This window comes from Penaeus japonicus, unplaced genomic scaffold, assembly GCF_977035675.1.
Source record: "Penaeus japonicus unplaced genomic scaffold, GWHDUDI00000001_assembly GWHDUDI00000011, whole genome shotgun sequence".
Taxonomy (NCBI): domain Eukaryota; kingdom Metazoa; phylum Arthropoda; class Malacostraca; order Decapoda; family Penaeidae; genus Penaeus; species Penaeus japonicus.
The window spans coordinates 14801018-14812884 of NW_028234413.1; the positions used below are offsets into that span (position 1 = coordinate 14801018).

Below are 11867 nucleotides of genomic sequence, written 5' to 3' on the forward strand. Positions count from 1 at the left end.
TTAAAAGACGTGTAATTAGTGATTTTGTTTTAATTTACCAACCCGCTTGGCATACCTTGTGCTCAGTAATCAGTAGTTGCGTCTGTGTTTGTTGGTACTTTGGTGAAAAGGTCAAGAAGTATCCTTCATGTATATTGTGGTTTGGCAAAGGATGGACTCAGCTTGGATTCTTTGTATTGTGTGAAAAAGATTTTGGTGGCATTTTGTCCAATATCAATTACATCCACGTGAAAAAAATTACAAGTAGAAAGTTGCACATATAGAGAAAATGACCTAGGCTGTTGATAAGTGCTTGGCAGTGAGTTGACATCCGTGCAAAATTTCATCCAGACCATATACAAACATGCTTTACATGGATTTGAACTTTTCTTCTACATTTGCTCTGTCTAGCTCCATACATTAAAATGTTTTTCCTGAGTGCATTTTTTATGTATATGTAATATAGCAAATACACATGTCTTCAAGATAAAACTGTCGCAAAACAAGGTTTCAGCTGACTTTGAAAAGCTGCTGCTCTGATACTAGTACTGTGATAGTCGTAAAGTGTATGACTGTGAGTTTGCTTCAACAGTGAACAATTTCCGATGTTGCATCAGATATGCAATAACCCCTTTATGAGGCCTAACTGGGTCTGTCATATATGTCATGACATTCATCCAGAATGGGTTAAGAAACTCTCAAAGTCAGTTAAAACAAATATACTATGATTTTACAATCCAATAACACCCATTGCAGCAAAATACTCTTGACAAGTCTTTTTGGTTTAAACATTATAAATGTCTACAGATAATTATTGCTAAAATTTAAGGAAGATCAAACTTTCAATGGTGCTTATCCCAAATTCCAGGAGACATATCATTAAGCACTGCCTTAGTTACAACTTGGTGTGTTTCTTTGTCTGTGCAAATTATGAAATGGTGTATTACTGCTTTATATCTTTGTAACCTTATCAGCAGTTTTGGTAAAATTAAAACAGAGACATCAATTTATCTTTTGACAATTATAATCTCAAAAAGTGCTATCAGAGATTATCTCTCACATATAGTTTATTTTAATTTATATGCTTATCAAAGTAGTGGGCAGCTTTGAAAGTCCAAGCAAGATTTTGTGTTGCCATTCACTAAAATACATTGCTATGGAATTTGTGTGTGTGTGGGCCTAGGTGTGAGTATGCGTGTGGGTGTGGGTACAGATGTATAACAGTTAATACGTGTGTGTGTGTGTGTGTGTGTGTGTGTGTGTGTGTGTGTGTGTGTGTGTGTGTGTGTGTGTGTGTGTGTGTGTGTGTGTGTGTGTGTGTGTGTGTGCGCGTGTGTGTGTGCATCTGCATCTGCATCTGCTAGCAGTAATGTAGTCATGGTAAAATATGACCACCTGACATTAACCAATTCATAATTACATAAAACAAATTCATAGACTTCCTCTCCTTTATTTACATGTTACAGGTTTTTGTCTCACATATTTTAAAACCTCAATTCAAAATCTAACAAATAACAAAAAAAAATAGTGATACTGATTTACACTTACATTGACCTACCCATGAAAAAAATCAATTTAAATTAGATATGTGTGTGTGTGTGTGTGTGTGTGTGTGTGTGTGTGTGTGTGTGTGTGTGTGTGTGTGTGTGTGTGTGTGTGTGTGTGTGTGTGTGTGTGCCTGTGTGTGTGTGTGTGCGTGTGTGTGTGTGTGTGTGTGTGTGTGTGTGTGTGTGTGTGTGTGTGTGTGTGTGTGTGTGTGTGTGTGTGTGTGTGTGTGTGTGTGTGTGTGTGTGTGCTTGTGCTTGTGCTTGTGTGTGTGTGCTTGTGCTTGTGTATGTGTGCCTGTGTGTGTGTGTGCCCGTGTGTGTGTGTGCCTGTGTGTGCGTGTGTGTGTGTGTGTGTGTGTGTGTGTGTGTGTGTGTGTGTGTGTGTGTGTGTGTGTGTGTGTGTGTGTGTGTGTATGCCTGTGTGTGTGTGTCCAGGTTTGTGTCCAGGTGTGGGTACAAATGTTAAGTTTTCAACTGTTCAGAAATATTTATGTGTGGCTGTGTGTGCGTGTGTGTGCGCGCGTGTGTGTGTGTGTGTGTGTGTGTGTGTATGCCTGTGTGTGTGTGTGTCCAGGTGTGGGTACAAATGTTAAGTTTTCAACTGTTCAGAAATATTTATGTTTTTAATTCTCACAATTACAGGTTACACAGATTTTCTTGAAAATAGGAACCAGTATTTATCCAAGAAGGAGATTATGTGAGGTTGTTACTGACAGTGGAGAACGTGTAGTCGTCAAGGCTAAACACTCTGGAGTTGTGAAGCATTTACACATCAAAATTGATGATGTTGTTAAAGATGGGTAAGTTTTATCATTTTGCTTATGTTTGTAGAAAGCCGCACTTTGCAAAATTTAAATTAAGGTATCATTACCTCCCTGGTCATCATGAGCTTTTTTATAACTAAGAAAGTAATGATTTGTAATATAAGCTGGAAACTCTTTAGAGTTCATGATATGTATGAATATGATTATTCAAATTTTATTCAAAGAAGGTAACTATTATGACATCACAAATTTTATTCCCCAGTAGGTTCAAGCAACTTAACTATTATGGCATCACACTGATTTTTGAAGGAAATATATGTTCAGTATAAATTTGATTTTAGAGATGAACAAATTCATGAAGTCTCTTATTCATACAATTATCTTTTTGTAGGAGTGACCTGGTTGAACTGGAAGCATGTTCCCATCCAACACTTATGGGCAATATATGCTGCGACTGTGGTGTTGTTCTTGAGGACAATGAAATTACAAAGACTGAAGTGGTTAGCATGCTGCACACTGTCCCTGATCTCAAGATAAAAAAGAATGTAAGTTTGATATAAATTTTACTTTGGCCCAATGCATTCATTTGTGAAGGGTTTAGGATTTTGCATATTTGAATCCAGTCAATGGCATTTACAGAGAAGCAAACTATTAGTGATGTCACTCAAATTATGACATCCAAAATAATGATAACTACTGTTACTAACACAGTTCCTTACATTTTTTTTTTCTTTCTTTTAAAGGTAGCTGAAGAACTTGGCAAGGAAGACATCACAAACCTCTTAGCTCAAAGAAGATTAGTGCTACTTGTTGACCTGGATCAGACTCTCATTCACACTACAAATGATAATATTCCACCAAACCTTAAAGTAAGTAGTGTGAAAGTGTATGAATGTTATACTCTGTCATCTCATATTTGGGTATAATAAAGATCAGGCAGCAATAGCAAAATAGTTGTGATGAAAAAATGCACAAGGTTTAAAGATCTAGTGTCAGGTGGTTGCATTTATAGAATTGTCTCTACAAATTTTTATCATATTGTATTTTAGAGTGATATTTTTGTCTTTGTTTTTCCAGGATGTATACCATTTTCAAATAAACCCAGGAGGTCCATGGTATCATACAAGGCTAAGACCTCACACAAAACAGTTTTTAGAAAAGGTCTCAAAATATTTTGAACTCCATATTTGTACTTTTGGAGTGAGAGAATATGCCCATTACATTGCTCATTTCCTGGATTCAGATCACAAGCTGTTTGGACAAAGGATTCTCTCAAGAAATGAATGTTTAGATCAGATGTCAAAGAAAGCAAATTTAAGGTAAGTAGAATTGCAGGCTTTGCAAAAAATCACTTTAAATGGAAGCAACCAGAGATAAACAAATATCTGTCTATTATTACTGCCAAAAGATTAGAAATAAGAATATGACATAATAATGTAGATGTGTTGCCAAGGGACTTGTGGTTACTAGGGAAAGCAAGGGAGAATTTAGTAAATGTGACTTGGATATATAAACAAAGCAGTCTCTAGTTGATGGAGATAGAGAAAAACTAATGATATTTGTGGTAAACAAGTTTGTGATGCTTTTGGCTTGATGCATCAGATTAAATTTATTTTATGGAATTATTCTAACAAGATTTGTTTTAAAATTTCAGTTCACTATTTCCTTGTGGAGATAACCTGGTATGTATCATTGATGATAGAAGTGATGTTTGGAACTATTCCCCAAATGTTGTACAGGTGGTACCATACCACTTTTTCCGGCACACAGGTGATATCAATGCTCCGCAGGGATTACAAAAGAAAGAGAATGATGACCAGAAAGGATATGATTTTGAAAATCTAAGTAAGTTGGCATATGATGAATTGTTTAATAGTGTAGGCAATGAAGTAAGAGTTAATGACATGGTGAATTTCTACAAGATATAAGTGCATCAGTCAAATAGCTTAAATGCACTTGATAAAGTCTTTTCTTAGCATATTTCCTCACCAAGCTAGGGAGCTCCAAAGCAGAGAACAATATGAACAAGTGCAAAGACCAAACACCTTTAGTTCTCAGGTCTGATTTAGATATTAATTGCTCAAAATAACTAAGAACATTTAATGTGATAGTAAATGTAAGCATTTCTAACCTAAGATTCTTAATTTCCCTTTTACGTGGCACAGGACTCTCAGGGGACAACACAGAAGCCAGTGATGGTGAAGAAGGAGACAAAAAGAATTATAGCTCAGACTCTGACAGTGATAAAGAGAAAGAGTCAAAAGAAATTGTATCAGATTCAAATAAAGATACAGTTGTTGATACTGATAAAACTAGTGATAAATTAGACACCGTAAGTACAGAAAACATTGAAGGTAGTAAAAGTAAAGATGATGTGAATAGCAAGACAACAGATGTGCAAGACACATCTATAGTGACTAGCAAAGAGAAAGATGAAGGTTCACCAGAAGTACAATCAAATAGTGTAGAAAGCATGGACACTGACATGATAACAAGAGAAAATGGCACAAAAGAAGAAACAGATGATAAAGAAAATGCTGCTGATTTGACTGATAATAAAGAAGGTGAGGAAAGAAAAGATTTGAAAGAAACAGATGTAACAGAGGAAACAAAAGTTAAGAGCCAAGAAGCAGAAGATGATGAAGCTGGAAAACAGAAAGATTTTATAGATGTGACAGACAATGATGACTTTTTACTCTATTTAGAAGACATCTTGAAAAAAATACACAAAGCCTTCTTTAAGGAATATGACAAGCTTCCCCAGGGCATTACAGAAAAATCGTTACCTGACTTAAAGAGACTTATCCCCGCCATTCGCCAAGAGGTCTTGAAAGGTGTTAACATTGTCTTTTCTGGGGTGGTGCCGCAACAAATGAAGCTCCGGGATTCAAAAGCCTATTTTATTGCCACTTCATTTGGTGCTGTTGTGTCCGAAAGATTAATAGTGAGAGCTAAAGGTGACCCTGAAAAGGAGGATGCTAGCAAAAAGATGAACTACACCACTCATATGGTGGCAGCAAATGTACATACAGAGAAAGTTCACCGAGCCCGCAAGCACAAATCTATAAAGGTAAAAAATCTATGATATGTGATATATTCCCTCTCTTCTAGAACAAGATGTTTCTATCTACTCTAGACTAAGATGATTCTTGATTGATTTGGTAAAAATAAACTTTGCTTATTCATGGCAAGCATGTTGGCTGACACACAAGTTATATCCTTACTTTTGGTAGATATACAGCTGATAGTTTTAACATTTATATCTTTTTAATTGATTGAGTGGTTTACATCCATTATGTTTATCTTTGTCCATAGCCATATACTCTTATTTAGGCAGAGGAACTCCATATGAACAGGAAACTAAGGCTTTCTAGCTTCTCAATCAGCCGTGGAGGCTGAACTCATTAAGAGATTACTTGTGTTAGTGCAGTCGCAGAACCTTTCTGTTTAGTTTTAGAAATTAACTTGTGATGCAGTTTAACCCAGTCTGATTTCTCCCTCAAAATTTATGTTTTACATTATCTAACCAGCGGGAGAGGCATTACGCAAATATAAGCCTAGCATCAGTGGGTTAAGTAAACAATTTTCTTTTAGATGCAGTACCTGGTTTTATTACTGGTATTAACCCAGAATAGTTCAAAGACCTATTGGATCTTTCTGTGGACCACTGGAATATGTTGGCTGTTTTATTATTTATATGTTACATATACATATTTTTTTCATGAAGTTGGAGCTCAATAGAAGTTGCTAAGCCATTAAAGGATGACTTATGATCTTGCCCTTCAGATTGTTACCCCCAACTGGTTATGGACATGTGCAGAAAGATGGGAGCATGTGGAGGAGAGGTTGTTCCCTTTGAGCAGTGAGTCGGAAAAGGATATACAACGCCTTCCTCCCCACCACTGCTACTGTCCTGATCCTCATTTGTTGAGGCAGCAATGTGATGAAGGTGAGCTAGAGTAGAGTTTGTAGGTTCAAATGGCAAAGAAGTTTGTTCATTTTTTGTATTATATTCTTATTTATTTTAGAAATATTAATGTTGAGGAAAAGGTATGTATCTCTTTCTTGTTTACTTTATATCTATTATGAACCAACTTATACATTTTTGATTGTAATAAGAATGAAGGGATCAGTATATTTGAACAAAAGATATGGGTATTATCAGTAGAATGAGGAAAATTTTGTTCTGGTTGATTTGCGAGAAAAGATTATGAATCTATTATATCCTAATTTAGAAACCATTAAACATTTTATTTTTTGTTTGAATGGAAACAAGCATTCTCTAGTCATATAATTTTTTTTATTTTGCTGCTGCTTCCAGTATAAATATTTAGAGTGATGTATTTCAAGTTGTAAACAAAGTTCCTGGTAGAATCCTTGCATAGAGTTAACCCACTCACGCCGGGGCGATTCCGGCTTTGTATGGTCGTAATGCCGGGGTTTTCGAACGCATAAGCCTAATGCTTCGAGACTCTCGGGTGCACAAGCTGTGAGCCTGGGCTGCCCGTTCGCTCATCCTTGCCCAGACATCTCGTCACTGGCGTCTGACACGAAAACCACGAAACATGTCAGCATGTCATCCAGCGCGAATGGGTTAAGTAGTGTAACTGCAGTTGTAAAGAGCACCAGTTTTCACGGTGTCCAGTATTAAAAGTTTTGGTTAAAGATTCTTCACTCTCCCATAATCTTTTACCAGCTCTATTTAGTTTATTATGAGTTTTCTGACAAATAAAATAGTTATTAACGTATTTATAAATTATCATTACCCAGCAGAGGAGGCCATACCAGGGCCAAGCAGTAGAACCAGAACCCCAAGTGGCAGTATGCTAGAAGATGTCAATCCCCTGATGTTTTTCAGCCCGGATGAGAAGAACAACATGGCCAGTGAAGTAGACAAAATACTGAGTGATGAAAGTGATGATGATGGTAAGAGAAAGGCATTCATGTAAACAGTATATGCATTTCACATTTGTGTAAAATACAAATGCATAGTCAGAAAATGTAATAATTAAAATTAGATGAAACCAAACTAGTTTAAGCAGTTAATTCAGTACTTGCCATTTATATTGTACTTTTTTGTTGAATAATTTGTGTCCCTTATTTCCATATTTCGTTGATAATTTTGTCAGGTATAGAAGTCAATATCGAGGTAATTTTTTAATTTGTCTGATCCAGAGTCATCATGTTGAGCTAATAATGCTTGAGTAGCAAGATAAAAGTAAATTACGCAGGCCATGTTTTTCAGTGTTCATTATGATATTGTATTGTTTTAATTGAATATTCATTTATTTATGTTTTATACTTTTTCTTTGTAATTACTTTAATACATGAGAAATGACAGCATGGAGAGATTTTCCTTATACTGGCTGCTAATGTGTTTTACCACAATTAATGGATTAATTATATAAAATTTCCTGGTATACTGGGATAATTTATAGAAATATATATTACAAATCATTAGCAATTATATGAGTTACATAAGTAATATTACATATGTGTCTTTTAGATAAGAAACCATGTTTGGACCAAAAGTAATTTTGAATTAATTCATCATAGTCACAGTAAACCTATTTTCTTTTAAGTAGACAAAACAACAACTGAGTATTATGATAAGAAGAATATTCCTTCTTTTCATTTAATCTATTTATTTATCTGTCTTTAACTAGATGGACCAGGTGATGAGGAGGACATTGACCAAGCCAGTGATGAAGATGAGGACGACGACGATGATGAAGACGATAGTGAAGATGAAATTAGACCCAGGAACAAGAAGTTCAAGAAAATAGAAGACCAGGACAGCAATAGTCAGTTTTCAAACCTGAGGTCAGAAGATGAGAAAGAGGAGGACTCGCCTCTCCCCAGCGAGGTCTTTCGGCAAGGAGGTGGACTCCCCAGTGACGACAGTGACGAGGGCATGATGGATGATGAAGGAGATCTCAGTAGAATGGGCGCTGACCTTGAGAGTCTGTTGGACTAGAACTGTTGCAGTACAAATTTTATATCCTCAAAGGTTCCTTTCTTTTCTCTTATATTTCTGGAAAAATTCAGATTTTATTGAAGGAATTGTTATCACTACGTGTTTTATCCTTAAAATGTTCAAATGTGTGTATATTGTGTAAATTATGAATGTGTTACCTGTTTTCATTGGATTTCCTTTTGTCAACATCATCATTACTTCATTTACATCATTTAGTCCTTGGACCTCAGAGAATTTTAGTTTCATGTTCACTATTAAATGAAATATTTTTGGGTAGAATAATTATTATTGTTGATTCCTCAATGTTTACAACTACCATAAAATTATTTTTACAAAGAAAAAACTTTGTTGGATATTTGATTTAGTTTATTTTATAAGTTCTAACATTTTTGCCTTTGTTCACCTTTTTTTATATATAGGTCTTGAATATGAAGAAAACTGGTTTTATATGTTATTTGGCCTAAAGACCATTTGAAACAAATATATCTTTAGGAAATAAAAAGTTTTCTCAAATTCAAGTTTAATTATTTTCCTGAAGTGCAAGTCATATTATGAGGTGGAGGATTAGTGTCAGAGGCAGACAGTCTGATAAAGTGGGAGAAGTAACATGATATCTGTAAAAAGAAAACTAATAGGACTGACACCGAAGAGGGAGTATTGCCACACTGACCCACTGTTTCCAGCCACGAGGGTCACTCTATTTCCTCATGGCAAATTTGAGTGATTTGACTTCATGTCTTATGCTGGTCTCACAATACAGTTTGGTTGGAAAAGCTGTCCTGCCAACTGTATCTCATGATCAGACATAAGGACTTGTTGCAAATGGCACAAACTCAAGGCTTCAAGGTTTCCCTACTATACAGCAGAACTGGCAATATCAGGTCTTTAAAGATGCATTGTTTTCAACATCTATAAATACTTTTGTGAATCTATTTCATGGTTCCTACTACCAGGTCAATCATTTATAAATTCCTGGTCTAACATCCCTAGGTCATGAACTGCACTGCCAAGATATATAAAATTGTGTGACTTCAGCATATTTGCCACAAGCTGGTTCTGATTGTGCAAGTTCTATTAGACTCCCATAAGCCCTTGGTCCAAGATATCTCTAGACCCAAGGGCTTCTCTGCATCTCAGTACCAAATCCAGTGATGCAGCTTGGAACTATGATGCCAGAAGCAAAAGATCCTCAATCTGTGAGACCTCTCAGAGATGAAGACTGTTCTCACTACTGGCATTAACTCCTGACCCATAAGGACTGAAAGACATCTTGTAACCAGTTCAATCACAGCTGGATCTCACATTAAAATCAACCAGTACAATGCAGATATCTCATCAAGATCAACTATCTGCCACAGAAGCAGGGTTGGCATGAATCATCTCTCACATCAAATTTACATCAATAAATAGTAGTATATGCAGTAAAAAGTGAAGCAAAATGAGAGCTTCATTTCAATATCATTATATGGCCATTGACTGAAACTTCCTTACCTACTGAAGGCTGAAGTCTACTGGCTTCCCCCTGGAGGAGGTGATTACTGATCAGTAACAAGTAAACCCAACCTCACTAATTTTGCAGTGGCCAGGGCAGCTACTTCCACCTTCAGTCTTTTTATTTCCTTGATAGTAGTGGCAGTATATCATCCTAATGCAAAGAGCTTATGTTCCCTGCCCTCACCTCCACTCCCTAACTGCAGTTTGGTGGTAGCTCTCCTTACAGCCCACCTAGCTTATCTGGTGGGAAGTTAATTTACCTTTTAGGTGTCAACTCTTCTTTGGCTCACTGCCAGAAGATCTCTTAGGGAGGTAGCCAGGCAGGGAATTCCTCCACATTATATATTTAGAGACCAAGGTTATTCTGCAATTTTTTTATTGAAATAATGAAGTGTTCAGAAAATTATTAAAGATATAATCAGAACACCTAGATGGTACAATTGATGTTGGGAGCATACTGGTCTCTTACAATGTTAATACAGCCATACAGTGACATTCCTTTTAAATTAGCAAAATAATTATCCTTGTTTCTAGCTAGATCTTAACCATTTGACTCCAGGAGTGTATGTATACATACACTGCCCACTGTGGTTTCATCTATTTATCTTTATTATTTATAGATGGCTCCCCAAGCTCTTAGTCATCAAGGAATCAATTAGTAGGCCTACCTGATACCCTCTGTTTACCACAATCCTTTAAGTTTTTATACTTATTTCTATCATTATTGTTATTAACATTATAATAATTATATTTTTTTACTGATGATATTAATAGAATAAGATTTTTTTTAATCACAAAAATGCAAGGAATGAGGTAAAATTAACACAGTAGCATTTATGGAACCAACTATCTATAGAAAATAATAGTAAAACAAAACTACCCTGGCATCAATAGCTTAATGAGAATATGTGCTGCAATCCCTATCACATCCAATAAGAGTGGTGGGTGATATACAAATTGAACTTTTGATCTTATTACTGATAATAAGCCTTGAATAAAAAAAAAAACTAACTCAAAACATTTCTTTGTTTTTTATCCAAGAAATCAAAGATTTTGCTTTTTAGGAAATTTATATGAATTGCACAAAATTTTTCTCATGTAAAATTCTTCATGTCTTAAAAAATTATATAAGCTTGTTTGCATATCATGGCCATATTGATTAAAATATGATTCAAAAAACATTTGTAGCCAATAGGCTTGACAAACTAAAACAACTCAGAGTTTTCATATAATGGCTTACAGTTTGTAAAGTGTGTTTAGAACTACAGTATCATTTTCCTTGATGACTTAAACTCATGTTTCATGCATATCTAGGTAACCATGAAGTCTAGCTGGAAAGCTGATTATATCCTGATTGAAATGGGGAGCATGAGGTTTAGGTAATATTAAAAGGGCATAAAGGAGGGGTGTATAATAAGAGTGAAATTCATCACAGCAGCATTGAAGAGATATAAATAGTACCAAAAATAAAGCATCAAGCCCACTGAAAATATTAAGACAAAGAGGCATCACTCACATAAGGAAAGTTTTTTTTTCATTTTTTTAGAACTGAAAGTGTAACAACAGACATAAGCAGATGTAAGCACTAAAAGAGGCTTTCTTAACCAAGATCCTTTCCACCCAAAGGTGTGGCACTAAATTACTGATACCAGAAAGCACTGTAAAATAACATAATATATATCAGTAGTTTTACATTTTCTTTTATTAGGGATGGTGGGTATGCTGGGTGGAAAGCAGGGAGTTGCATTTTATACAAATAGAGTGGACACTGTCGAAATAATTGAAGACTAAATTTATGCGACGGGCCGGCGATAAGTGGAAACCCCCTATGCCGGGCCTATACAATATTGCAACGGGAACATCAAACTGGTGTGTCGCCCCTGTCATTTGGCATTTAGCTATGTCACATGGGTGTAACGCAACGTCATCAAAGGGTTAACCCTTGAAAATGTTCAACCATAAATTCTGCAATTCTTAAATAGTGCCTAAAAGTTAACAGCCTTTACAAGACTGATTTTTTCCACTGCATAACCCAATGAGACTTGCCATTCTTTAAGTTATAAAAGATATATAATAAGACTAAATGACAAACTATTCTTGGCCATG

General features: G+C 35.7%; 1 protein-coding gene across 3 annotated transcripts in view; it reads left to right on the plus strand.

Annotated features, from left to right (window-relative positions):
* Fcp1 (RNA polymerase II subunit A C-terminal domain phosphatase Fcp1) overlaps window positions 1-8780 on the plus strand; it is a 9948-nt gene extending 1168 nt beyond the window's left edge. For 2 of the 3 annotated variants that reach the window (XM_043036870.2, XM_043036872.2), the window contains exons 2-10: window positions 2169-2326; window positions 2682-2835; window positions 3034-3159; window positions 3368-3609; window positions 3945-4135; window positions 4456-5360; window positions 6077-6239; window positions 7061-7216; window positions 7957-8780. In XM_043036870.2, the coding sequence (XP_042892804.2) occupies window positions 2169-2326; window positions 2682-2835; window positions 3034-3159; window positions 3368-3609; window positions 3945-4135; window positions 4456-5360; window positions 6077-6239; window positions 7061-7216; window positions 7957-8267 (2406 nt within the window). In that variant the 3' untranslated portion in view covers window positions 8268-8780. The remainder of the gene's footprint in view (window positions 1-2168; window positions 2327-2681; window positions 2836-3033; window positions 3160-3367; window positions 3610-3944; window positions 4136-4455; window positions 5361-6076; window positions 6240-7060; window positions 7217-7956) is intronic. The other variant, XM_043036871.2, reaches the window with a different exon arrangement.
* The last annotated feature ends 3087 nt before the right edge of the window (window positions 8781-11867 follow it).